We start from the raw sequence: 26613 nt of genomic DNA, 5'->3' as shown, positions 1-26613 counted from the left end.
GTAACACTAAAGTTTTCCTTCTATATTGCAGCATTTGTAGGCTACTACAGTAAAACAAGCAAAGCCTCTTTATGTAAACATCTAAAAATAACTCTGCATTTCAAATCACCCTATAAAGCCTAGCAGGACTAATATCACAATAAATCTCAGCCACAAGACCACATTTCTGAACATGCTACAAAATGCTACAAAAAGACGACGACGAGAGCGATATTACGCTGAGCTTAGTCCTTGACCTACACTAAACCTCCCACAATTCAGCTTGTGCATGCAGAAGAGTGGTGTACAATAGGTGGCGCCTCCCTTTACTAGTGTCTGAACCTCCTGTAGAAGACGGCCGCCATAGCTAGGATCACGACGACGGCAAGGATGAGGACGCCCACGGCTACACCAAGGCCCAGGGTGGAGTCGGACTTGCTGCTGGACACATCTGCTCACAAGACAACCAGGGACAACAAGAGCTCAGTGTATCACCTGACCTCTCCTCACATCATGATATACAGGCTTACTGGCACCACCTGACCTCTCCTCACATCATGATATACAGGCTTACTGGCACCACCTGACCTCTCCTCACATCATGATATACAGGCTTACTGGCACCACCTGACCCCTCCTCACATCATGATATACATGCTTACTGGCACCACCTGACCTCTCCTCACATCATGATATACAGGCTTACTGGCACCACCTGACCTCTCCTCACATCATGATATACAGGCTTACTGGCACCTGACCTCTCCTCACATCATGATATACAGGCTTACTGGCACCACCTGACCTTTCCTCACATCATGATATACAGGCTTACTGGCACCACCTGACCTCTCCTCACATCATGATATACATGCTTACTGGCACCACCTGACCCCTCCTCACATCATGATATACAGGCTTACTGGCACCACCTGACCTCTCCTCACATCATGATATACAGGCTTACTGGCACCACCTGACCTCTCCTCACATCATGATATACAGGCTTACTGGCACCACCTGACCTCTCCTCACATCATGATATACAGGCTTACTGGCACCATCCTCTCCTCACATCATGATATACAGGCTTACTGGCACCATCCTCTCCTCACATCATGATATACAGGCTTACTGGCACCATCCTCTCCTCACATCATGATATACAGGCTTACTGGCACCACCTGACCTCTCCTCACATCATGATATACAGGCTTACTGGTACCATCCTCTCCTCACATCATGATATACAGGCTTACTGGCACCACCTGACCTCTCCTCACATCATGATATACAGGCTTACTGGCACCACCTGACCTCTCCTCACATCATGATATACATGCTTACTGGCACCATCCTCTCCTCACATCATGATATACAGGCTTACTGGCACCACCTGACCTCTCCTCACATCATGATATACAGGCTTACTGGCACCATCCTCTCCTCACATCATGATATACAGGCTTACTGGCACCATCCTCTCCTCACATCATGATATACAGGCTTACTGGCACCACCTGACCTCTCCTCACATCATGATATACAGGCTTACTGGCACCATCCTCTCCTCACATCATGATATACAGGCTTACTGGCACCACCTGACCTCTCCTCACATCATGATATACAGGCTTACTGGCACCATCCTCTCCTCACATCATGATATACATGCTTACTGGCACCACCTGACCTCTCCTCACATCATGATATACAGGCTTACTGGCACCACCTGACCTCTCCTCACATCATGATATACAGGCTTACTGGCACCACCTGACCTCTCCTCACATCATGATATACAGGCTTACTGGCACCACCTGACCTCTCCTCACATCATGATATACAGGCTTACTGGCACCACCTGACCTCTCCTCACATCATGATATACAGGCTTACTGGCACCACCTGACCTCTCCTCACATCATGATATACAGGCTTACTGGCACCACCTGACCCCTCCTCACATCATGATATACAGGCTTACTGGCACCACCTGACCTCTCCTCACATCATGATATACAGGCTTACTGGCACCACCTGACCTCTCCTCACATCATGATATACAGGCTTACTGGCACCACCTGACCTCTCCTCACATCATGATATACAGGCTTACTGGCACCACCTGACCCCTCCTCACATCATGATATACATGCTTACTGGCACCACCTGACCTCTCCTCACATCATGATATACAGGCTTACTGGCACCACCTGACCTCTCCTCACATCATGATATACAGGCTTACTGGCACCACCTGACCTCTCCTCACATCATGATATACAGGCTTACTGGCACCACCTGACCTCTCCTCACATCATGATATACAGGCTTACTGGCACCACCTGACCTCTCCTCACATCATGATATACATGCTTACTGGCACCACCTGACCTCTCCTCACATCATGATATACAGGCTTACTGGCACCACCTGACCTCTCCTCACATCATGATATACAGGCTTACTGGCACCATCCTCTCCTCACATCATGATATACATGTCATTGTAATACGTACAGTACATAGATAGACAGAACATTTGTAGCTTTACAAACCTCTTGGAATACAAATGAGTCATTATACCGGCAACTGATACAAAACATGAGAATCGTACCTTCCTCTTTAGATGCAAAATCTGAAAGAAAGAAAGAAAGAAAGAAAGAAACCAGGTAAGTGTTACCACTCATCTAGTACAAGTGGTGGATTTCTTACTGACATTCCTCTTACGATGCCATTATTCATAAACTGAACATATTATGTGGAATGAGGTAAAGTGGCTCATAACAACATCATAACTGTGTTAAATCACATCCATGCTTTATGATGCATTTTGACGTTTTATGATGCAATTATGATGGATTCAGTGATGTCATTTTTAATAAAATGGTGGATAAACTACCACCTCCAGTTGGCATTGGCGATCATTCTAGACATCATAACCACTATAGAGACATTAATCAAGTATATTTTCAGAAAAGCATTGATTTATGCTTCCACCCCTCATCAGTTCAATACTACTAATATGATATGCAATATAAATTTACCTCACAAAGATTTGAGATTTGTGTCAAGTCTAAAAATGTGAGTAAAGTGAGTTTAGACATGTTTACCCTCCAGATCCCTGCTTATAATACCAGAATAAAATAGCCTATAGCTTGATGGTATCTTTCCTTGGATTTTGGCACAAGGGATAGTAACATCTTGTTCTGTCTATTAATTAATAACGGTGCCATACCATATTAATAAAATATTATTATACATTTTAATATTGTCTGATGTTACTGTAATTCATTTATCGTCATGTTCTTATGATGTGCTTATAACAGCATTTAAAGCAAAATGTTACCTAAATATCATGCTTACCATTCTCAGATCTGGTGACAATGGGCTCCCTTAAGGTGAGGGTGGTGGATTCTGACACTTTTTCCTCATCAACATCCCTTCTCCTCCTGTTGCTACATTGCTGTAGATGGAGAGAAAGAGTGTAACTACTGTATAGTATATAGACATATAGGATATAGACACCCTTGGGGGCCTACGTCACTGCCTACATCACAGTGTCAGCTGGAGGCAAAATGAGCTGCAAACATGATTTCCTCATCACCCAACATTACAGAAAATGTCATCTTGCTGTGTTGTTGGGTGCCAGAATCGAAGGAGTACAGTAATAGCTCCAACTTGAAATTTTATCGCATTACCAGCTGCCACTCCGAGTCACAAAGAAGAAGAAGACACCTATGATTCAACGCGATAAGACGAAAGGATTGGACTGATAAGGCTTCCATACATACAGCATTGCACACATTTAGAGGTAGAGCCAACATTTGACTCGGACAAAAAAGGCCGCCCATTTTCAAATGTTATACACACACACATACACACGCGCGCGCGCGCGCGCGCGCGCGCGCACGCACACACCCAGACACACACACACACACACACACAAACACACACACACACACACACACACACACACACACACACACACACACACACACACACACACACACACATTTTGAGGAGGTTTGTTCTTGGGGTTGGTGACAGTGACAGGTGATTGCTAGCTAACTACTGCAATAAAGTTGGGTTGGGCAGCGCAGCGGTGGAAGGAGCCGCATTTTTGTGGGGGTCACGGCTTAAAGATTTTGAGAAGCACTGTCGTAGATGGCGTGACTTAGGCACTCTATTGCCCTACAGTATGTTAACTCTTTACTGACCTTAAAGCCACTGCAGGTGCTGATCTCACAGAGTCTGGTGATACAGTGCAGGTAGTAGGTGGACACCGTCTCGTTCTGCTGCTCGATGAACCTGAAGGCTGGGAAGGAGAAACGGGCGTTGTGGCTGTCCCCGTTCTCATGCATGGTGGTCATCTGGTCCTGGGAGCACCTGTCAGACATAAAGGAGAAAGAGCATTCAGTCGATGTTGGACTTTGACCATTAAGGTCAGAATGAGATTTGAGGACTTACGAGACAAACAGGTTGAAGTAAGTGGAATTGGTGGGTTGAGCAGAGGTGGAGGCGTAGCAGCGGTCCAGGAGGACGTGATACCTGTTGGAGGGGAAGAGCGACGGGGGTCAGAGTCACACTGGATTTTTTAGGCGATGAAGCACTTATTTTTCTTGTACTAAGACTTCAAATTCCATCTACTACCATTTGTTTTGTTGCCCTCTGGAGGCACCCATGTGCAAAGTTGCCTAGTGTAGCTTTAAAGGGCAACTAAACACCCAGATCTGAGCTCAACTCCGCTCACTGCATCATTTTGAAAGATACATGGTACATAGGGGCGGCTGTAGCTCAGGAGGTAGAGCGGGTTGTCCACTAATCGCTTTGGATAAAAGAGGTCGGTGGTTCAATTCCCGCCTCCTCCAGTGCATGTCGAAGTGTCCTTGAGCAAGATACTGAACCCCAAATTGTTCCTGATGGTGTGCCAGCACCCTGCGTGGTAACCTGCCGCCATCGGTGTATGAATGGGTGAATGTACCTACTGACTGTAAAGCGCTTTGGATAAAAGCGCTATATAAATGCAGTCAATTTACCATTTACCATTTACATGGTGAGAGAATCTGAGCTCAACTCCGCTCACTGCATCATTTTGAAAGATACATGGTGAGAGGATACTATATTGAAAGATACATGGTGAGAGAATACTATATTGAAAGATGCATGGTGAGAGGATACCATATTGAAAGATACATGGTGAGAGGATACTATATTGAAAGATACATGGTGAGAGGATACTATATTGAAAGATACATGGTGAGAGGATACTATATTGAAAGATACATGGTGAGAGGATACTATATTGAAAGATGCATGGTGATATGATACTATATTGAAAGATATATGGTGAGATGATACTATATTGAAAGATACATGGTGAGAGGATACTATATTGAAAGATACATGGTGAGATGATACCATATTGAAAGATACATGGTGAGAGGATACTATATTGAAAGATACATGGTGAGAGGATACTATATTGGAAGATACATGGTGAGAGGATACTATATTGAAAGATACATGGTGAGAGGATACTATATTGAAAGATACATCGTGAGAGGATACTATATTGAAAGATACATGGTGAGATGATACTATATTGAAAGATGCATGGTGATATGATACTATATTGAAAGATATATGGTGAGATGATACTATATTGAAAGATACATGGTGAGAGGATACTATATTGAAAGATGCATGGTGAGAGGATACTATATTGAAAGATACATGGTGAGAGGATACTATATTGAAAGATGCATGGTGAGATGATACTATATTGAAAGATACATGGTGAGAGGATACTATATTGAAAGATGCATGGTGAGAGGATACTATATTGAAAGAACATGGTGAGAGTATACTATATTGAAAGATACATGGTGAGATGATACTATATTGAAAGATACATGGTGAGAGGATACTATATTGAAAGATGCATGGTGAGAGGATACTATATTGAAAGATACATGGTGAGAGGATACTATATTGAAAGATACATGGTGAGAGGATACTATATTGAAAGATACATGGTGAGATGATACTATATTGAAAGATACATGGTGAGAGGATACTATATTGAAAGATACATGGTGAGATGATACTATATTGGGCTAAGGAGTGCGGTGAAGTGTAATCAGCCGAGACGATGCTGCGCGTGCGCGGTGTCATTTGGAGAATGACAAGCTCACTGACTGTCTAACCCCAGAGGATGCACAAGTCTTACCCCGTGCCCACAGCTGCTGCTGTGGCTCGCGCGGTGGTGGCTTGGAAAAAAGTTAAGGAAAAATCCAAAATGCACAAGAAAGCAGCAGGCCAAAACTATAACAATGAAAAAAAAGGAGCATCTTGGATATTGTAAGTTTTATCACAAAGTAGAGTACATGTGTAACTGAGACAGTTTAACAAACAAGGCCAGGTCGAAACCTGGCATACGGCCGGTGCATGGGATCGTCACCCATGTATACCCATACACATTTTAACAATCAACAGAACACATATAAGCCGTCATTTGATTTTCCACCTTTTTTCCCTGTTTGTGTTTAGGGATGCAGGATATTATGGATTTTTTTAAACAATACGATAACCCATAAATATCTGCTTCGATACTCGATACAGATACGATACTCGATACCTAATGGATAAGAAACAGAATGTCCACAAGGTTGATCACATTCACTGCACAAGCACTCGCGGGTCTCTCCTCCTTTCACCGACTCTCTCACTAATCTCACCGCTGTTTACATGCTTTTCCGATCGGCTAACACGCTAGTTATAGCCTACTTAGCTCAGCTGTTAGCTACTTAGCTTAGCTCTCTGCCTCGCGGTAAGATGTTCATGTTCCTTACGCATAACATTCATGTATATTTGCTAGAAGGGGAGACGTCTCCCGCTACTGTTGATGTCCAGAGACACTGGGAAATGTTTGTTTGTTTATTTGTTGCGTCGCGTGCAACGTTAACATGGGCGCGGACCCTCTGTGGCCGTGAGCGACTCTGTCAAGCTGAACAAGATCAGATCCGGGCAGACAGGAAGTCCGAAACCGGACATTCGTCAAATAAAACCAATTTCAAAGTAAAAGCCCATCTTGATGAAAGTGTGCCAGGAGTCGTGTATGCAGCGATTGGGACACACATGGTCATATAGGCCAGTGCAAGCACCGGCCTAACAATATACATCTTCATACAACGCGTTTCAACCTCACTGGTCTTCGTCAGGCTGTCTGACAGCTTGTATACAGCCTGACGAAGACCAGTAAGTTCTGAAAATATGTGTCTGTTTTATTCCAGCTATCGGTTGTACATTACTGTGAACCAATTTAGCACAGGCATGCTACTAATATTAGTAGCATGTTAGCACAGTTGGCCTCCCCGGCATAATCAACACAACAACCGATAGCAGGAATAAAGTAACAGACACATATTTTCAGAAGTTAACAGGTGGGGAGACACTGCCTGAATGTATAGGAGGTGGGAGGGATGTGGATTGGTTGTTGATGTCAACTTGATTGTTACCAAGATCAGTCATTAGGAGAATTCAAAGAAACTCAATTTAAAAAGCAGCTTTCAACCAGTAGCTAGAGGGCAGTCTCTATGAATACATTCTAATATTTTGCACTAAAATGTATAGATTTTGACCTGGATCCATCAACACTAATACATTCCTATATACATTGGTTTTCAGCTGAAAAAAGTGATTTTAGGGTTTAGTTACTCTTTAAGAACTGTGACACATTATTCAAGAGAAGAGTCAGTGGTTGGAGAGATAATGTGGATGGCCTTACTGATCAGTCAAGTTGGTTGCCTTGACCTGGACATAGATGTTGGTCCTCAGCTCAATGCCCAGTTGTGGTATGGTCAGAGGGGTGGTGTAGTTGACATCCTGTCAACAGAACATTGTAATTTACCATCTGGTTAACACTCACACTGCACACCGATCACATTGGGAGCCTTCCTTTCCCTCATTGGCTCTATGATGTGGTGTATTGCTATGTGCACAGATTTCCACTGAATTGAATTTGACTGAATAGAATAGAATTTAACTGATTTTAATTGACAAAATTGAATTGAATTGAAATTAATTACTATTGAACTGAGTTGAACTGAATTGAACACAACTGAACCCAATTGAATTATGTGAATTGAATTGTTCTTAAGTATCTAATGCATAGAGACACTGCAGAGCACGTCACAGATCGAAAGTCACACCCACCTTTGGGGAAACCTGCATCGCTAATAAAACAGGCAAAAGCGCCCGAGGAAATCTTAACAGATATGGACAGCCTGACAAGGTTTTCCCTGTTTTCAAGTAGACAAATCTGTCAAAGAATGATTTCCACAAACTGCCTACAACAGAGAGGAGAATGTACATTGTACATCAATTTTCATTAATGTTACTCCAATAAAGCTGGATAAATTATCCCACATAGTGGACTGATGTGAAATACTTCAACATTCACCACTAACATTACTTAATTTAATCACCAGGTAAGATAATATATATTGATGTTTAATCATTTCACTTTATTAAAAAAATTCAGACTAGTTTGACTGACTGGCGTGACTTGCTGTTAAAGTGGATTGATGCTAAGTTGGTTAACTATCGTATGTTAGCTAACAAGTCAGTGAGATTTATTTCATTACTTTTGCCCCCTGTAGGCTAACAGTCAGTCAACAAGTCTGTCAGTCAATACAGAACAAAATATCCTGAGACCTACACATGAATGCAACTCATCTGTTTTATATAGAGAGTTGGCTCAGTAAATCAGCTTAGTAAGTTAGCAGCCTAACAGAGCAATTTTAAACATAGGTCTACAGGTTATCTTACAAGAATATAACTAGATCATTAATTGAATGGTAACTTAATGGCAAAGTACTCTCCACATTATAACTGTTTATTCTCGGGGTCTGAAGTTTCCCCCCTCTTCTGCCATGATAAGCCCTGTCAGCCCTCTCTCCTTAATCTAGGCTATAAGGATCTAGGCCCTAGATCCACACTTTTCTTCTCAATGACTAACTTGTTTTGCTCGGGAGTATGAAAAACTTATTTTGTGATTTATTTATTTATTTGTTTATTTACATAGTATTGGCTGTGCAGCCCATTACACAACCGCTTTTAACCATGTTTAATTCAAGGAAAATTATGCTGGTGTATGGAGGTGAATGGAGAGCTTTCCCCAATGATGGGTGTGGCCTATTTCATGCAGTGTCTCTATATTGATGATTGATTAGCCGCAATAAAATGCATTTCTCAATTTCACACTTGCTAGCTTTTTATTTCACAATATCAGAATGGCTTAATTGCAACACAGCTAAAGGGTTTCTCTCACAAAAGGGTTTTTTAACTTAAGTTATATAGTTATAATAAATTACTGTAGTCTATTAAAAGGACTATTGTCACAGAGCAGTGACCTCACTGACCTCACAGCTACCACTGCAACATCAACTTTGCTATATTAACTTACAGTGTAGAGTTCCATGCTCAAAGTGCTGATGAAGCTTCCATTGTTGTCCCTCACTGCAATGGAGGATGATGACCTATATGGGACAAGGGTTGGTGTCAGGAAGATGGGGGAGATACATGGATAGCATATATGTCTGTCTAATACTTGGGGGATGCCCGATTGTGCTAAAATGGGGAGTGACACAGGGTCTTCTTGTAGCCTATACTTTACTGGACCACAATTATCTTATCTAGATATGTGACAGGGACTGGTGTTTTGGGTAACAAGTAGGCCAAGGTAAAAAAAAAAAAAAATTTTTTTTTTATGAAAGTGCAGATTGTAAGCGTTCAAATGATGTGTCATACATTGAAATCTGAAAAAATTGAAGATGTGATTATTTGAATGTCCGTACTCCTAAAAGCAACATTAAGAAAAAATCGCCCTGAAAGTTGGTGAACAAGCTTGGTTTGCCCTGAACAAGCTTTGTTTGCTAACAAATGATAAGTGTTTAGTGATCCTAAAATTGTTGTTTGTTATATTGAGTGCGTTCTTCATATGATGGGTGCCTACTTGCCACAACAAATTATAAGTATTTAGTGATCCTAAAACTGTTAGTTAGTTTAGCTTCTTAGTTTAGTCCTTATGACCACGACAGATGTATTTCACCAAAGGCAAGTGATCTATATAGGATTAGAACAAACAAAAAAGAAAAAAGTCATACCGCATGGTTTCACATGGGGGTTTGGTTTAGAAAAGTCTGCTAGTTTTTACAAATGTATAGTCACTTTAGGCAATAGGCTACATTTTTTTTTGTTGCAAATTCTAATCTACAGAATACTTACCATGAAAATGGTCACAGAGGGCTCTATCTTCCCAAAAGCGCTAATTTTGCGTTTGCGCTCGTTTAACGCCGTGCGCAATGCAAATTGGGGGCGGACACAAGCACATGCCTGTGATAATTGTACTGGGCATTGGCTGCCCCATGCCAAAGCAGGCGTTTCAGACTCCTTAACATACACAAATAGTGTAGTAGCTGTACTGTACCGCACTGTAGATGCTACCATTATGTACGTCTAATGTTTACTTGTATGTTTAATTAGGTATATGCTATTTGCACCTGGACGTCAAATATGTCGAATTTAAAATGTTTAAGTACGTCCAAAGTATGCACATGACATGTGCACCTATGTGCAGTGAATATGCCACTGTCTCTGACTTGTCTTATCACTCTACTGCCTTATTGCTTGTTGTGTTTCTTGTTGTTTTTGCACTCATATGCCCTGTTATATTTGTACTATGTTGTAAACGGAGTTCACAGCACAAGAATTTCACACGTGATACTTGTACTATGGAGTGCCAATAAAAATCTTGAATCTTGAATCTAAAATGTGGGATAGATGGCATTACCCTATCGTCAGCAGCGCGCAATTACTTTGCGCTATAAGAGCTTTGAAAAGGACCTCTTACGCGCAAATACCTCTCTGCGCTGGGCGCTCTGCATGGAGATTACGGCTGCGCTCCCAGTGCAGAGAGGTATTTGCGGAGTGGAAAGTGGAATTCCTTTTGGATATGTCATTAAGCACAGCCTTGCCACGCCAAGACATCAAATTATGCTGCTAAAATTGGGTATTAGCAGATAATTCAGTGAGGCAATCAACTATAACTCACTGAGAAACTTTTATCACATCGCAAAGAGGGAAATAAATTGAGAAAACTTGTGGGACAATGGACATAGGCTATTTACCTTCATAACCCGAAGGGTCATTGGCACCGCAGACGATCTGTCAATAAGCTCCCTCTGTCCTCGCACGAGTGAGTACACTCTATTACACATGGAGAGAATTACAGCATATTGCATGCCTCGCGCAAACAACCATTGTGAGACGGGAATCTGATTGGTTTTGATTGATGTAATGCCCAGCATTGCCTGGCCACACCCGTGAATAATTCTGGTAGTTAAGACCGCCCAAATCCCGTTTGCACAGGCATTTTGGGGCGCAGATGATTTTTGGCAGAATTGGCACGGCTCTAATTTGCACTTGCGACAGGTGCCGTGAACGTTTCCGCATGCAAGCCGAGAATTGCATCCCCAACATATTTCGGGGCTGTTTTAACTTAGAAATCAGGGAGGTCACGTCTACCAGACAATTATATCACTTTGAAACAGTTACATTTCTGTATAAATCATTACAAGTAGGTCCTGTGAGGTGGGGATGTTTTTTTTTTTTGCTGCTTGGGGGGGGGGGGGGGGGGGGGGGGGGGGAGCAAAACTCGGCAGAACACCTGGCGGACGGCGCAAGGCGGAATACTATCTTCCGTGCCTTAAAGGAACACTCTGCCCATTTTCAACCAGCTTTGTTTGTATCATTAGAACATCAGTAGTATATCAGAAAACTGTAAACTGTTTTGAAGTCTGTCATTTAATTTGACAGTTATTGAGTGTTAAAGTGTGGACCAGTGACATCACTGGTCCACACTAACTCAAATTAATAACTCATTAACTCAAATCAACTCTCAATAACTGTCAAACTAGATGAATGATGAATAGTTTGACAGTTATTGAGAGTTGATTTGAGTTCATGAGTTATTCATTTGAGTTAGTGTGGACCAGTGATGTTACTGGTCCACACTTTAACACTCAATAACTGTCAAATTAAATGACAGACTTCAAAACCGTTTACAGTTTTCTGATATACTACTGATGTTCTAATGATACAAAGCTGGTTGAAAATGGGCGGAGTGTTCCTTTAAGGCATGAGCAAACAGTGCGCAAAGCGCTATTTAGGGATAGCGCCTGTCGGAAGATAGAGGTAAGAATCTTTTTGTCAAATGTCCAGTGTAAGAACACACTATGTCCAGGTACATAAACATCTTAAAAGATAATTGCGATTCAGCTGTAACTGGAGGTATACAAGATTAAAAATAAAACAAAAAAGGCCAAGGAGAGGTCTTACACATCCATGCGGGTGTTGTTGATGAAGTACTCCAGAGGGTAAGCACAGGAGAAGAAATATTTCAGCTCGGCATTGTAGGTGACTGTCCCTGTGCTTGGATCATGGGAGCGTACTACACCACTGACATTGACCGTCTGGATGTTGGAGAAGTCAGCGAAGATCCCTGTGCCAGCTGCACTGGTGGTCTGGTGGCAACAGTTACGGTTACGTCAAGAACAGAAAGATAGAGGATGCTTTCAGAAATTCCTAAAGTATGGCTTCTCCCCTCCCCCCCCCCCCCCATCTTACTCCTCCAGCTATACTGACCTTGAAGTGGCTGCCGCAGGCGTTGGTCATGTTCAGGGGAAAGCTGAACCTGACAACGGGCGGGTCCACGGTCTCGTCCAAGGATCCCTTACATGGGTCATCATACAGATTGTTGAGGATGAGGTTGGTCTCATTGTAGCCAGTATAGACAACGGGGCAGACGAGGATAGCCAGGCCAATTGAGTCGGTGCCACAATCAACTGAGATGTCATTGTATTCTAAGAAAGGGAATAGTAAAGAACTTTGCTATTTTTTTTCCAAGCCACAAAAGTGGCTTGAAAACATCATTCATGAGCTAATGTAATGTGTGGAATGATTAAAATGTCTATTTTAAATGTGCACATCCAATTTCCCTGCTTTACATATTATTGCCAACAGCTGTGTGGTAAAATTAGCATTCCTTCAGAGTTTCCAAATGAGCTATAGTGTTTGGGGTGAAAGTACTAGAAATTTAGTGCAGTGAAAGCTCTAGTAATTTAGTGTAGTTGTGTGGAATTAATATCGTGTTTCACCTTCACTGAGAATAAAGACTTTTGAAGTCTTCTTTAGGACCTACAATGCATAGATAGTTGAGAGATAACACATCAGAACAGAACAAATAGGAATACCTGGACGTCGATAGCCAGATCCACAGTCACTTTCTGTCAGCTGACAACTTTTGGCAACCATGGACGCCAAGAGGAAAAAGCTGAGACGATTCATTTTTGCCTTTCTTGTTGTGAACATACCTGTGAAAACAACAACAACAACAACAAAAAGCTCGATAAAATCTCAGGTGCTTTAGAGGAAGCCAAAGTGAGCTGCAGGATCTCAAAGTGCATCAAAAGAAAGTCAAGCATGTGCAGATGTAAGCAGATGCTTGAAGATTGCTGTTACCTTGGATCACACCCACCTGAACCATCCCACTCCTGCTCCCCCTCCCGTGCTTGTCTCCTGCTTGTTATAATGCATGGGGATGCAGGGGTGCTGCTTTTATGCCTGTAGCTCGCCCTCCTCCTTAGGATTGGACAGAAACAAGGTCAGTATAGTTTGGCGTGTCCCCCTCAATTTCACTGTATGGGAACAAATCTATTGTATTGGAAGTACCATGGACCGATACCTTAAGGGTGAAATCTGACACACCTTGAGTGAGTCTTTAGCGAGGGATCAGAAACAACAATGGCCTGGTTCTTGTGTGACTTCTCTCTACAATATAGATTAAACATGAGACTTCATGAGCAAGTGTTGAATCTCTTGGGGTCGTAGACAAAGCTTTGATGCCCTTTTGAGGAGAGTCTGTACTAGCCTTTATCATGACCCAGAGACGATCCTGCGAGACAGTTCCATCGCCCAGAGGATGTTACAAGTATTGCACGTGGGTGCATGCCACAGGTATTGCATGTGGATGCCGTTTTGACTTTGTATAGAAGATGTTAACCTTTTCATCAACAGTGTTGGGCAGTAACTTAGTTACACTAACTTAGTTACTGTAATTGTATTACTTTCACCAGTAACTAATGTACAGGATTATAATTTCCAAAAAGTAATTATATTACAGTTACAAATCCAAGTCACTTCAAGTTACTGCATTAGTTTCTCCACCGCTGGCACAGTGCTAAAACAAAGTGTGGAGATAGGTCTGGCGAAAGTAATATACAGTAGTGAAGTAACGAGTAACACAACTAATGACTTTTGAGAGTAAAGTCATTTCACTACTTTTTAAAGTTTTCTGTCTGCAGCGGGCAACGCTGCAGACAGAGTAGGAAGGCTGATCCGTGAGCGGCTGCTTCTGGGACGAGGGTCGGGGTCTTAATCGGCCTCGGCTGGGTCTACTGGGCGAGGGTGTATGATGTTCGATAGACCCGAACACCTTACGACCCCAGTTAACATCACTGATGACGCGTCCCAGCGCATGCTGAAGCATTGTATCTTAACAGTAACTCATTACTTACACTGTTTATTTTCCCAACAAATCATAATAATGCAAGCTGGGTCTTTTGACAAGGGGAAGCATTTTGAGTGGTCTAATGTATTTTGGGTGAGGAATGGTTTGGCTGACTGAATGCTCTTTGTTCTTAAAGAGCATGGTGCAGGTTGGAGACCACATTGCATTAATATGTGGGGAAGGGTACTGTATATAGCACTGGGGATTTGGGGGGGGGACGTTTTCTTTAATCACACATAACTGCATTTAGACCCGTTTTGTAACCTGCAGGGGGCACTGTTCCATTTCTGCCACAGCAGAACGTTCTCCTCTTGTGATGTCACTCCTCTTGTAATGTCACACGCCCATTTATAATGCCACCTTTCACCCATATTTCTAGCCTGGGGGCCTGTGATTTTTAATTAATTAAATTAATTAATTTATTTATTTATTTATTTATTTTTGTACTAATCATGAGACCAAAATGTAAATTTTTAACCTGCACCATGCTCTTTAATCGAAAAGGGACAATTGTCAATTAAATTCTCCAGCAAAAGTAAAACACAGATATTATTTGGTTTCTTACTCATTTTGACTATTTTTCTGCTAATTCAGACAAGATTCCACCATTTTTCGATGCATCAAGTGTGTTGAGATGTAATCCTCGATTTGATGCTAATACATGCAAAATCTTCTGGGGACACACCGAATTAGCAGCAGTCAGCCTTGGGGGGGCTAATATCACGCCACAGTATGATATAATGTTACGGCGAAGCCTTGTCTGGTTGCTGTTCAGAGTCAATTGGCTTCAGGGTTTTGCGGGGGTAGTTAAATCCTGCAACAGGTTTTATCCAGTAAAGTCGCTTTCCCACTCACTCCTGTATGTTTGTTGGCGACACACTTTTTGGCTGTTCCACCAACAACTCTGCCATTACCTTCCTGTTCAAGACTCCTTTACTTTACTTTTTTCCACAATTCACATGGTTATCTTTTCTTCCCTCTGTTTTGTTTCGATGTGTTTTACTTCCTCAACCACCCATGCAGCGAGCCAGCCAATCGTGTTTGTTCTGTGACTCACGTTCATGCCACAACACGCATGATTGGCTGGAAAGATGTCAGGTGAGAAGAGATGTGTAAAAACCTCTCTTTTTACAGTCTATGGTAAACACCGACATAAGATCCATATTTTTCTCTCTGATAGCATGATGGCCTGATCTGGGACTGATTACAATGACTATTTCTACAGTAAGTCACAAACTCATCAAAGTATCTGGCAATGCACGTAGTGCCCCCGCATGATGCTGACACTGGTTAGGTAGCATCAACTAACCCTTAATTAACAGTTAACTAATGTGTCTATTAATCATGTACTAATGGTTTATTAAGGTATTGTGGTTTGGTCGAGATATGAAGTCACTAAAGCTATAAAGATATATAAAGTGTGCAACTTCGGTGCCACATTTTAAATCACTGCTCAAAACTCATCTGTTTAAGGCTGCTTTTAATCCTTGATTCTGGTGATTTTTATTTCTTCTATGTTATTCAGAATTTACTTCTCTTGTGTTTGATTTGTGTAGATTTTTATCTCTCTCTTCTTTTATTATCAGTTTTGTACATTGATACTTGTTATTGCTCTAACAGCAAGCTTGCAGTCAAGGCTGTTAATTAAGGGCTAGTAATCATTAACTAACCATTACTTAATGTACCCTTATTGTAAAGTTTGAAAACTAGCTTACAAAGTGGATGCAGGGTGCAGAAAAGGCATGTAACTTTATAAAAGCTCGCAAAAAAACTCTCTATATATATATATTCTTTTATTCAGCAAAGTCAGTCTCCTAATCTTCATCAATGTAGCTGCTTGAGGTTGTAATAACATTAGTTTTTCATGTGTGGTTTCGAATTTTGAGAAAGCTCATATTCACAAATATTAACCAGTGTCATTGCCAGTAAGAGCCCATGCAAATTGCTAACTTCTCTAGTACCGTATTTCATTTACATCCAGCAGGAGTCTTGGAGTCTTTTGTTAAAAGTGTCTTTCACCAAGAAATTGAAGCAAATCCATTAAGTATAATCTATAAATTAGCTCTACACTAGTGCAGTGCCCGTTCCCCTCCTTCCCCTTTCCCCATTCACACATCATGCTCTCCCACTCTTCTCCCACCATCCATGCTTGCGCTGCTCACCCCCAATTGGTCGAATGGCATGAAATTCAACACTGCACTTTCTCGAGTCCCCAACAGCACACACACCCAAGTTTCAAATCAATTGAACCCAGATATGTTGTGATTAGTCAAATTACACAAAATTCGGCACTGCACTTTCTTGGGTCCCCAGCAGCACACCTGCCAAGTTTGAAGTCGATCGGATGAACAAACCACTGTTTGTGTTGCCAGTAAGTGGCATTATGACAATGCGTGTGTCCGAAATTCGGCACCGCACTCCGTCGAGTTCCCAGCAGCACACCCCCCAAGTTTGAAGTCGATCTGATGAATGGTTCTTGAGATATGGGAAGGACACACACACAAACACACAGACACTCCCGGAATTATATTATAGATAACATGTGATTAATTAATTAACACGTGATTTTGTGTGTGTGTGTGTGTGTGTGTGTGTGTGTGTGCGTGCGTGCGTGCGTGCGTGCGTGCGTGTGTGTGTGTGTGTGTGTGTGAGTGCGTGCGTGCGTGCGTGCGTGCGTGTGTGTGTGTGTGTGTTTGTGTTTTGGTACTAGTATCTAATGGTATGGTAATTGTCACTGTTATTTGCCGCTGGAATTTTTTGGGATTATGTCTTCGCTTCAATGCCCCAAAAATGTCACACACGTGAATGCTTGAGTTTACGTAAAGGACAACATGACGACACACTGAGCAGTTTGATTCTTTATTTCTCTTCTTGGAAAATACTGGGTGGAGCTGTTTGATTGACAGCCGTACATATGTGACCTTTCCGGCAGATTCACCAAAACAATACATGGTGTCACGGTCTACATTGGCACTATGAAAATACGTGCAACGGAGACTAGTAGTACTTTGTAACATCACTTTGCCCACGGGCCCCACTAGATTTTTCTAAGCCCCCTAAACATGCAAAGACCTCCATATAATCCCACTTCACACTATACTATAATTGGAGAGCGGTTTGTGTGTTTTTGTGTCCCACCCATTGACATATTTTCCTCCAACGCAGATTCCTCCAATCCCCTCCAAACATCTATACATACAACTTGTGTGGCTCATTGAGGAATATGTCTAGCTAATTCTAGCTGACACAACAGTAGCAATTACAGTAGTAATAATAACACATTGAACAATCATATGATAGAGAAATATAGAAAATATAGAAATATAGAATAGAATGGGTGCTTTAGGGTAGAATGGGTGCCATGCTTTAGAATAGTGGGGGAGGAGAACAGGAAAGGGAGGAGGTGGGGAGGGAGCAGGGGGGGAGAGCAGGGGGAATGTGATAGAGGAGAGAGCAGGAAAGAGATGAGGTGGGGAGGGAATGTGGGGGAGGAGAGAGCAGGGAAGGGGAGGAGGTGGGGAAGGAGCAGGGAAAGGGGGAAAGAGGAGGGAGCAGGAGAAGGGAGGAGGGGGGATGTGGGGGAGGAGAGAGCAGGGAAAGGGAGGAGGTGGGGAGGGAATGGGAAATGTGGGGGAGGAGAGAGCAGGGAAGGAGCAGGGGAAGGGGGAAAGAGGAAGAGAATGGGTGCCATGCTTTAGAATAGAATGGGTGCCATGCTTTAGAATGTTATAGCCTATATGAACGAAACGTCTAATTACAGTAAGCGCACGCTTTGGGACATCACTGCATAATTGCGCGGCGGCCCTCTCTCTCTTCCCTCTCTCGTTCTCCCCCCCCCCCCCTCTCTCTCGCTCTGTCTCTCTCTCTCACTCTCTCTCTTTTCTCTCTCTGTTTCTCTGCTTGCTCTCAGCAAGAAAGAAGCTGGTGACACTTTATTGTCCCACGTGTGGGAAATTTGTCTTGCGCTTACACCCATACTGCAGCCATATAAGAACATACATGTACAAACACGTTAATAAAACAGATGACAAGTGCATTACTGTATGTGCAAATAAAGAGTAAAAAGGTATCTGCACAATGAAATGTCTGGCAACACAGAGTCAGGGAAGCCTGATCATCAATACCATCAAGACACACATACTGTATACATAGACTGTCTCACACAGTGGAATGAGTCGGGCAACTCAGCAAGTTTAGGAACTGCATCACCCCATTGCAATGCAGTCTTTCATAATCTAGTTACATGACTTAATATCGATGTATTACACTGCTAAGTTTCCCATATTTGATAATTGCACAGCTGTTTATCTGGCGCTATTTAAAAGTTTAACTGAAACCGGAATAAAATATTCTTTTTAAATCTGTTTAGTCTGCAGCGTGGGATTCTGAACCTCCTCCCAGAGGGCAGTAACTCATACTCAGCATGTAAGACATGGGAGGGATCAGAAACTATTCTATTGGCTTGCCTTAGAGTAGCCTGTTCTAAAATAGACTGCAGGGATGAATGGTCTTTCACCCCTATAATCTTCCATGCAGTCTGAATCAGATGGATCAGTTTGAACTTTAGTTGTACAGATAGGTTACAAAACCAAGCTGTAATGTCGTATCTGATGAGACTCTCTAATACAGACAAAAAAAGTAACATACATTTTTGGTCAACACCATGAACTCTAAGGTGGCGTAGGAAGTGCAGTCATTGTTGTAATCTGCTACACAGACTGTCTACATGAGTGTTCCAAGTTATCAACAAAACCCCCAAGATAGTTGTATGAGGAGACCTGCGAGACGGAATGCTTGTGGATGACCACAGACATGTGGTCCCCAACACATCTGGGGTCAAACACCATCTCCTCAGTCTTTTTAACATTTAAAACCAGGCAGTTATCATCACACCATTTTACAAACTTTTGAATTTCTGAGTAATAGTCAGATAGGTCACTGTCATTTTCAGGAGTTTAGCTCATTTGCCATATCCCCCCACATAACCAATGTACACCATGCCTTTACCGTCACTGTCCGAACAGTATACAGTGACCTACAGTCGTGAAGTTAGTAAGTATCTCCATATAATGGATGCCAATGGTACACTGTTTCAGTTGTGCAACAGTTGTGCAACAGTTGTGCAACAAATGCTTACCAGATATTTCCAGTACACGTCCACACAAAACTTCTACAGTAGTAGCATCACATGGTCAGACCCAACGTCTTACGTAACATCAGCACGCTTCTAGCAACGGAGGGTCTGAATCACAAGCCAGCATCTCCAGGTTTTGCTGTAGGAATACCTAGGTAAAATCTGATTGGGTGGGCTGTTACAGAAGTCCGGCTCTCTGCGTGCATTGGTGCATTGTTCAAAATGTACCGCCCCATGAGTTGCATCACGCCATACATGGTCAATTCATACGTCTCTCGTGTTTTTTGTTTTGTCTTAGGGGGCGGTCATTAACCACTTTTCAAGAGTTGTGAATGTGCAGCAGACGTAGATATCCATCTATGGCTACTGCGAGACTACAGTAGTAGCGACAGCGATATAGATACATTTCACGGTGGAAGATTGGGAAGAAAATGCTAACCTTAAAGTAATAGCTAGCTTCCAGTTGAGTTGATCGGCAACACTTTGTACATACTGGAATCCTGAGGGAACTGCTTTTGTTGACGGAGACAATTAGCCTACATTAACAAGACAAAAACCTTCTGTTCATCTCAAATTACTGATGAATAGCTTTGTTTATCCAACTGTTGTATAAAGGCAATATCACACTCGAGGTCGTGCTATTGTAGGCTACTGGATATCAGCATGGCTATGATTATCTTTTGCATTCGGCCTTCTGCCTACGACCGCATCACATCACATATATAGCACCCCCTCTTGTGTGATATTTGCTTAATTAAACCTCCACACCCATTTTATGAGAGAGTTTGATACACCGTGCCATACCAGAATATGGGTGGAGATGGGTTACCTTTCACAATAAAGGGAGAACATTGAAAACCGAATCTAAAACCCTTCTTCCTCCTGGGCACAAATTGCACCTCCCTCTCCTGTCCTGTTTATTAGCGTATTTGTTCTATCCATCTCCGTCAGCAATTTGTCAAAGTGAAGAGGTTTAGACAAGGGAATTGCAACTTTACCCCAGAAATGGGAAAAGTATGCACATTCTTTAAGTAGAAGTACAGTTACTTCTACAGTTAAAGACTGGTAAAAGTAGAAGTACTGATTCAACTTATTTACTCAAGTAAAAGTAAAAAGTATAGGTTCTGAAATGTAATAATGTATAAAAGAAAAAGTATTTGTACCGGCTGTTTCTGTGGAAGCTAAAATGAAACTCATGTCATATTAATATAATTTGAATACTAAACTTAAAAGATTCCCTCCAACTTTTAAGATGTATAAAAACTCTACTTTGATTAATAATTAGTGTGCTATGGTTTTTTCCACACAAAAAAGTTCAATTATCTCATTAAAATCCTTAAAATGACATCTAGGCTACTCCTCCCTCATTCTCACTCCGAGCACGTAACATATTGACGCTTTGTGCGTTGCTTGTTACTAACATGGTACCCTTGAGCGACCCATGAAATGACTTGGGCTTTCCGACTAAACTCAATGTAAACCCATGGAAGTCATCTTTGACGCTTATGGCAACTGCTCCCCCATTAGTCAACTGCTCCCCCATTAGGGTCTGGGGGGAGGAGCTAACCTCTCCCAGACCCTAACCCTAAAGCTAACCTCTGCCACCCCCCACGCCTAAACCTAACCTCCCCCAGACCCTAACCCTAACCTCTCCCACCCCCCATGCCTAAACCTAACCTCCCCCAGACCCTAACCCTAAACCTAACCTCTCCCACCCCCCACGCCTAAACCTAACCTCTCCCCAGCTCCCCTGCAGCTTTTGTTTGCCATTTTTAATGTGGGTGATGGGACTAAGTTAGCTTAGGCCAGTGGTAGTGCCATCTATACGATCTAAAATTCCCTACCACCAGGGCTGTAGTGGTGGCTAAACGCACGTAAACGCCATTTAGGTACCTTTTTCAATGCTCTGCAGCGTTTAGGCACCTTTTAAGATAGTTTACTCAAATTTTTAAATCGTTTATGCACTTATTATTGCACGAGTTTTATGCAGAGACCACGCCAAGCACGTCATACACCAAAAGAAAAGAAAAAAGATGACACATGGCACTGACCAGAAGCTCCGGGAACTGTAGCCTACTATTTGTGGTGCGCTCCGCGGGAAAGGTACACGGCCCCAGTCACGTTCGTGTCTTTCTCGAGCTGCGCTTGCCTGCCCAGACAGCGCTCCCCTCAAACAACTTGACGGTGCGGTACCATTGTGCCAGCGATGCGCAATGCGCATTTGGAGACCAGCTCCTGGTGAGCTGAATGTAGGTTGGTTAAAAATGTGTGTCAGGAGTGGGGGAAATCATATAGGGCCTACCGTTTTACAACTGAAGAGTGAATCACTGGTGTAAGAGACAGATTGATTTCCATCTGAAGTTTGTAACATTAGGTGTGACTTGAATAGTCCAGGTGCTACTGTATAAAGCCAATACGACCATGTTGAAAACTATCTAGAAACTTCAGGTGTTTGTTATGCCGAGATCTGTACCCCTGGCCTGGCTGCCAGCAAATTCACAAAATGTTTTATTATTCGCGAAACGCCAGAGGGCGAACTATGGCATGCAGGTGATTTTCTTCTTCACGCAATTAAGACAACGTGACAATTTCTGACCATTTCTGACGCAGAAGAAGCAGAATGGACATTCATCAGTTTTTCACAAATAACCCGAAAAAATGAAGAATAGAGAAATGGTCAATTGCTTGTTAAATCAGTTAGTCAGATTATGCCTGACATTGTTGTTGAGTAGCAATGATTGAAGCTTGATGTGCTGAGCTCAATCAAGCTAATGTTATTAATTTGCACTGCTCTGGCTAACGTCATTAGGCATTGATTATCTGAATGCTATTGCTAACTGTTACTTTGAACATCCATTTGCAATGACTCTGGCTGGATATTAACTATTGTAAATTTGTCACAATGAATGCACTTTGTGTACAATGTGTAAATACTGTAGCGATCCGGGGTTGTACATGTAATGTGGTGTTTCCGTGTTTAGCTAGGAACTGATGTGTGTGGGTTGTTCCTGGGGGGAAGTGTGTGTGGCCTCCCTGTCTCGTGGCAGGAGTCAGTCTGGATATGTGAGCGAGCTGGCTGGACGTGTGTAGAGCTAGCAGCGAAGCTACCGGTAGGAGCTGTGTGTGAAGCCAAGAATAAAAGCCTGTACCAACGATAAGTCTCCTGGTTCCTTGGACGAATACCTGATTCGCTACAATACATTTTATATTGATTGTTTAGGCCTAATTATTTGTAAAGTCACAACACATTAGAGATGTGTGTAGTTCTTCATAGATTTAGCCTCTTCATTTTGCTCTCAAAGGCACCAGATTGATGAATTTTACTTTAAAATGTACAACATTTTCTTCCGGGGGAGAATCACCCCGGACCCCCCTTGAGGGTCCAAGGCCCATCCCATAGCCAGCTACTTTTCCTATCTGGCTGGCTACTCAGAAATGCGGAGAACCCCCCGATATACCTTATAGGGTTATATGATTCCGATTAAGTTGTTCTACTCTCATATTTTGTCTTGTATATCGGTCACGGAAGCTTATAGTTTATCCGCCGTTATAACACTGCTGGTGCCGCGTGAGAAAGCTGCCTCAAAAGTATAGTTTACCCACTTTTTTTTTTTACCACTACAGCACTGCCTACCACTTGTCCCCTGAGTGCATTACTGTACCTCCCAGTCAAATGTCTCCCTCAAGCAATTATGTCCCAACTTTCTGCACCATCAAACAATTCTACTTATAATGCAATACTCCTAGAGTTGTTAGTGCACTAACAACCCTCTCAGTGAGACTGCTTAATAAAGGATATATATATATATATATATATATATAAAATGGGTAGGCTAGCTTACAATTATTTAACATGCATACAGTCACATGGTGTGCAAATACATTTTTAGTATATGCATAGATGCAGATGTTTTTCATTTTGTATCTTTGTGGTAGGCGCTCTACCGGAACGCCCCACAATTCAGTCAGTTTTAACATTTATTAATTTGTAACTTAGACATCAATTTAAAGCATATTTAAAGCTACAGTGCGCAACCTTTACATAGTATAAATGAACATCTGTTACATTTAAGCCATTGCCAAATGAGTTTCCACAATACTTTTTTTTTTTTTTTTTTTTTTTACTGAATCAAACAACCAATCAGGGTTAGCTAGGTTGTAAGCCAATCACAGCACACAATCAAGGGTCATTCGGGTTCTACTCTCTGCTATGTTTCTAAGGTTATGCATTGTGTACATTCCATGGCTGTGGGATGTCCAAAAGTTGCACACTATAGCTTTAATTTAACCAGATCCATTTCGAGTTTTGACACTTGATATCAGATATTATATATGTTCCAGCCGCATGCTTCCCAAACATTATTTGTATCTGAGATTTATAGACACATTGTTAAACCTCCACACCCATTAGATAGCATGGCACACCATGCAGAATATGGGTGGAGATGGGTTACCGTACAATAAAGGAAAAACATTGAAAACAGAATCTAAAACCCTTCTTCCTCCCGGGCACAAATTGCACCTCCCTCTCCTGTCCTGTTTATTAACGTATTTGTTTCTGTCCATCTCCGTCAGCAATTTGTCAAAGAGGTGTAGACTAGGGAATTGCAATTTGACACAGAAGAGCTTGTGACTGATGGAATAAAAGGCCACCAGATTATTCACTTCTAATATAGGGGGATTTAACCTAATCTCCATAATGTCAGTTAGTGGCATTCTCAACTCGGGACCTGCCACGGCATGATGGGCAGCAAGTGTTTCACTAGCAGCACATACACACTGGAGGCTATTGCCTTTCAGAATGGTATTATCACGCATGAAGCGTGCGCTGGAGTGGAATGCCACTCACTTTCACTGCTCTCCCCTCCCCCAAAACAGGTGAATTCGAGAAAGTAAAAATCAAAATAGACATAAATAGACATGGGTCATTGAAAGTGCTTGAATTTATTTTGTGCAAGAATAGAAATTGAAGTTCTTTTGATATTCTTTTACACACAGCAACAGAGCACAGCTAAGAAGTGTCCACACATTCAAGCCTCTCTCTCTTTTTAATTGTTCTGCAAAGCCTGCTAGTTCTCATTATAAAAGACATTCTCAGTGTTGTAACAGCATGCCAGGTTGGGGCAGGTTCCTTGAATTTGAGGGCAGCCTGGAAAGTCCTTGAATTTGATGTAAGGTGTGGGAACCCCGCTTATCAGTGCATATAACTCAAAAGTAAGACTGAAATCTCTTAAAAGATGTATACATTTTCAATTAAGTAAGATAATCAGGTCTCACTGTGCCAAGTATCTTAGCTTGAGCACACCAGCTGCGCACCCCTTATCTCAATGAGGGTTTTTGATATGGTGAGAGTGTAATTTGATGAAATTCTGCATTATCTCATCTACTTAGCCTTGTCCTTCAACTCCAATCCAAAGGATTTCACTCGATGCAGCACACAATTTGAATGTTGCAGAAAATATGAATGAAATCCTCCAGTTAGAAAGGAAATTCAAGCTATGGTTTGTTTAGACACACAGCACTGGGCAAGCTTTAATCACAGGTGCAAGCTTTGCAATATGCACATGCTTTGTACATCATTTAAGAGTAGAATATCATGGCATTTTACAAAAACACACAATGGTAGACTTTAGACCAGGGGTCAGCAACCTTTTTCATATGAAGTGCCATTTTCAATTTTGCTTGTCAATCAGTGTGCCACACCAAGATGAATGAGTCGCACATCAAAATTTAACGTCATTCCCTCCAAAATCAGGACATTGAAATGAAAGCACTATACAAGAGACACAGCACAGTCCTTCTCTGTCTTCCGCGCTGGCATTTTATTTTGGATATTTACGGTATTGACCCACTCTCTGCCTCTGATTGGTTGCCTTCCATGGCAGCAGAAAGCAGATGAAAAATCAGTTCATCTGCTTTCTGCTGCCATGGAAGGCAACTAATCAGAGGAATAGAGTAGGTCACTACCGTAAATACCTGAAATAATAACATGCCGCGCAATTGCAAATGGCTGTGAAGTAGGTAATTTGACAGGGCACTTCAACATTTCTGCGAAAAAATCTCAATTGCGCACTTATTACACTTACTGTGCGCTGCCGTGCCAATGGTTAACCCTTCGCGTGCCAGAGGTGGCACCCGTGCCATAGGTTGCTGAGCCCTGCTTTAGACTAATATATATCAGTAGACGGTGCGCATACACAATTGCAACTTGACAAACAAGCTTAGTGCCACCAACTGCATATTGTCTAAAGTGAGCTATATTTAAGTAGAACAGAGACTTGCCTATCAATTTATTAATCGTGCAACTACCCTTCTAATGAATAGCAACAGTAATAAATTAAAGATTAATTTGAATAATTATAATAATACAATTTTAAAGTTAGATTTTAAGTCAAGAAACCCTTAAGCACGTCTCTTAACAGCTTGACATCCATGCCTGAGGCTTTTTGTTACCTCAAACCTCAATTATGGAAGAGAATATTTGATAGAGCTGCCTTCATTCTCAAAAGCAGTTGTCATATTTCCATTAAAGGGCTCCTGCTAGCGCTTTGGCCGCTACAGAAGACATGTGAGTTTGATCAGCCATTTACACACACGACTATGTATATCTTGTAATTGATCCTACACCCTGCAATTGAAAGCTGTATAGCTGAGGTATTGAATTAAGTTACGTGTGTCCCAGCTATGTGGGTTACATCTGCATGGCGAATTATCACACGTAGCAAAGACAACAGACTGTCCTGTCACAGGTTTCGAACAAAAACTAAGTACAGTACAACACACGCTAATGACCATTGTACAGAACTGTTCATCTAAATCAACTTTTTGTGAAGGGTGTTCTTGGCGGGCTCGGTGCAGGCAGGCGC

General features: G+C 42.1%; 1 protein-coding gene across 1 annotated transcript; it reads right to left on the bottom strand.

Moving 5' to 3' along the window:
* Positions 1-308: 308 nt before the first annotated feature.
* On the bottom strand, positions 309-13590 carry LOC310797566 (zona pellucida-like domain-containing protein 1; the record flags this gene model as incomplete). The annotated part of the gene is made up of 11 exons (XM_083659947.1): positions 309-430; positions 2599-2619; positions 3348-3447; positions 4202-4370; positions 4452-4532; positions 7771-7868; positions 9451-9523; positions 12384-12568; positions 12690-12907; positions 13298-13417; positions 13566-13590. 11 exons carry the CDS (start codon positions 13588-13590, stop codon positions 309-311), a joined length of 1212 nt encoding a protein of 403 aa, XP_083516073.1.
* Positions 13591-26613: the final 13023 nt, after the last annotated feature.

The sequence above is a fragment of the Poromitra crassiceps genome, assembly GCF_964638095.1.
Source record: "Poromitra crassiceps genome assembly, chromosome: 1".
In the NCBI taxonomy this organism is placed as follows: Eukaryota; Metazoa; Chordata; class Actinopteri; order Beryciformes; family Melamphaidae; genus Poromitra; species Poromitra crassiceps.
Note: the sequence above shows the minus strand (reverse complement) of the source record. Positions and strands in the feature narration are given on the sequence as shown.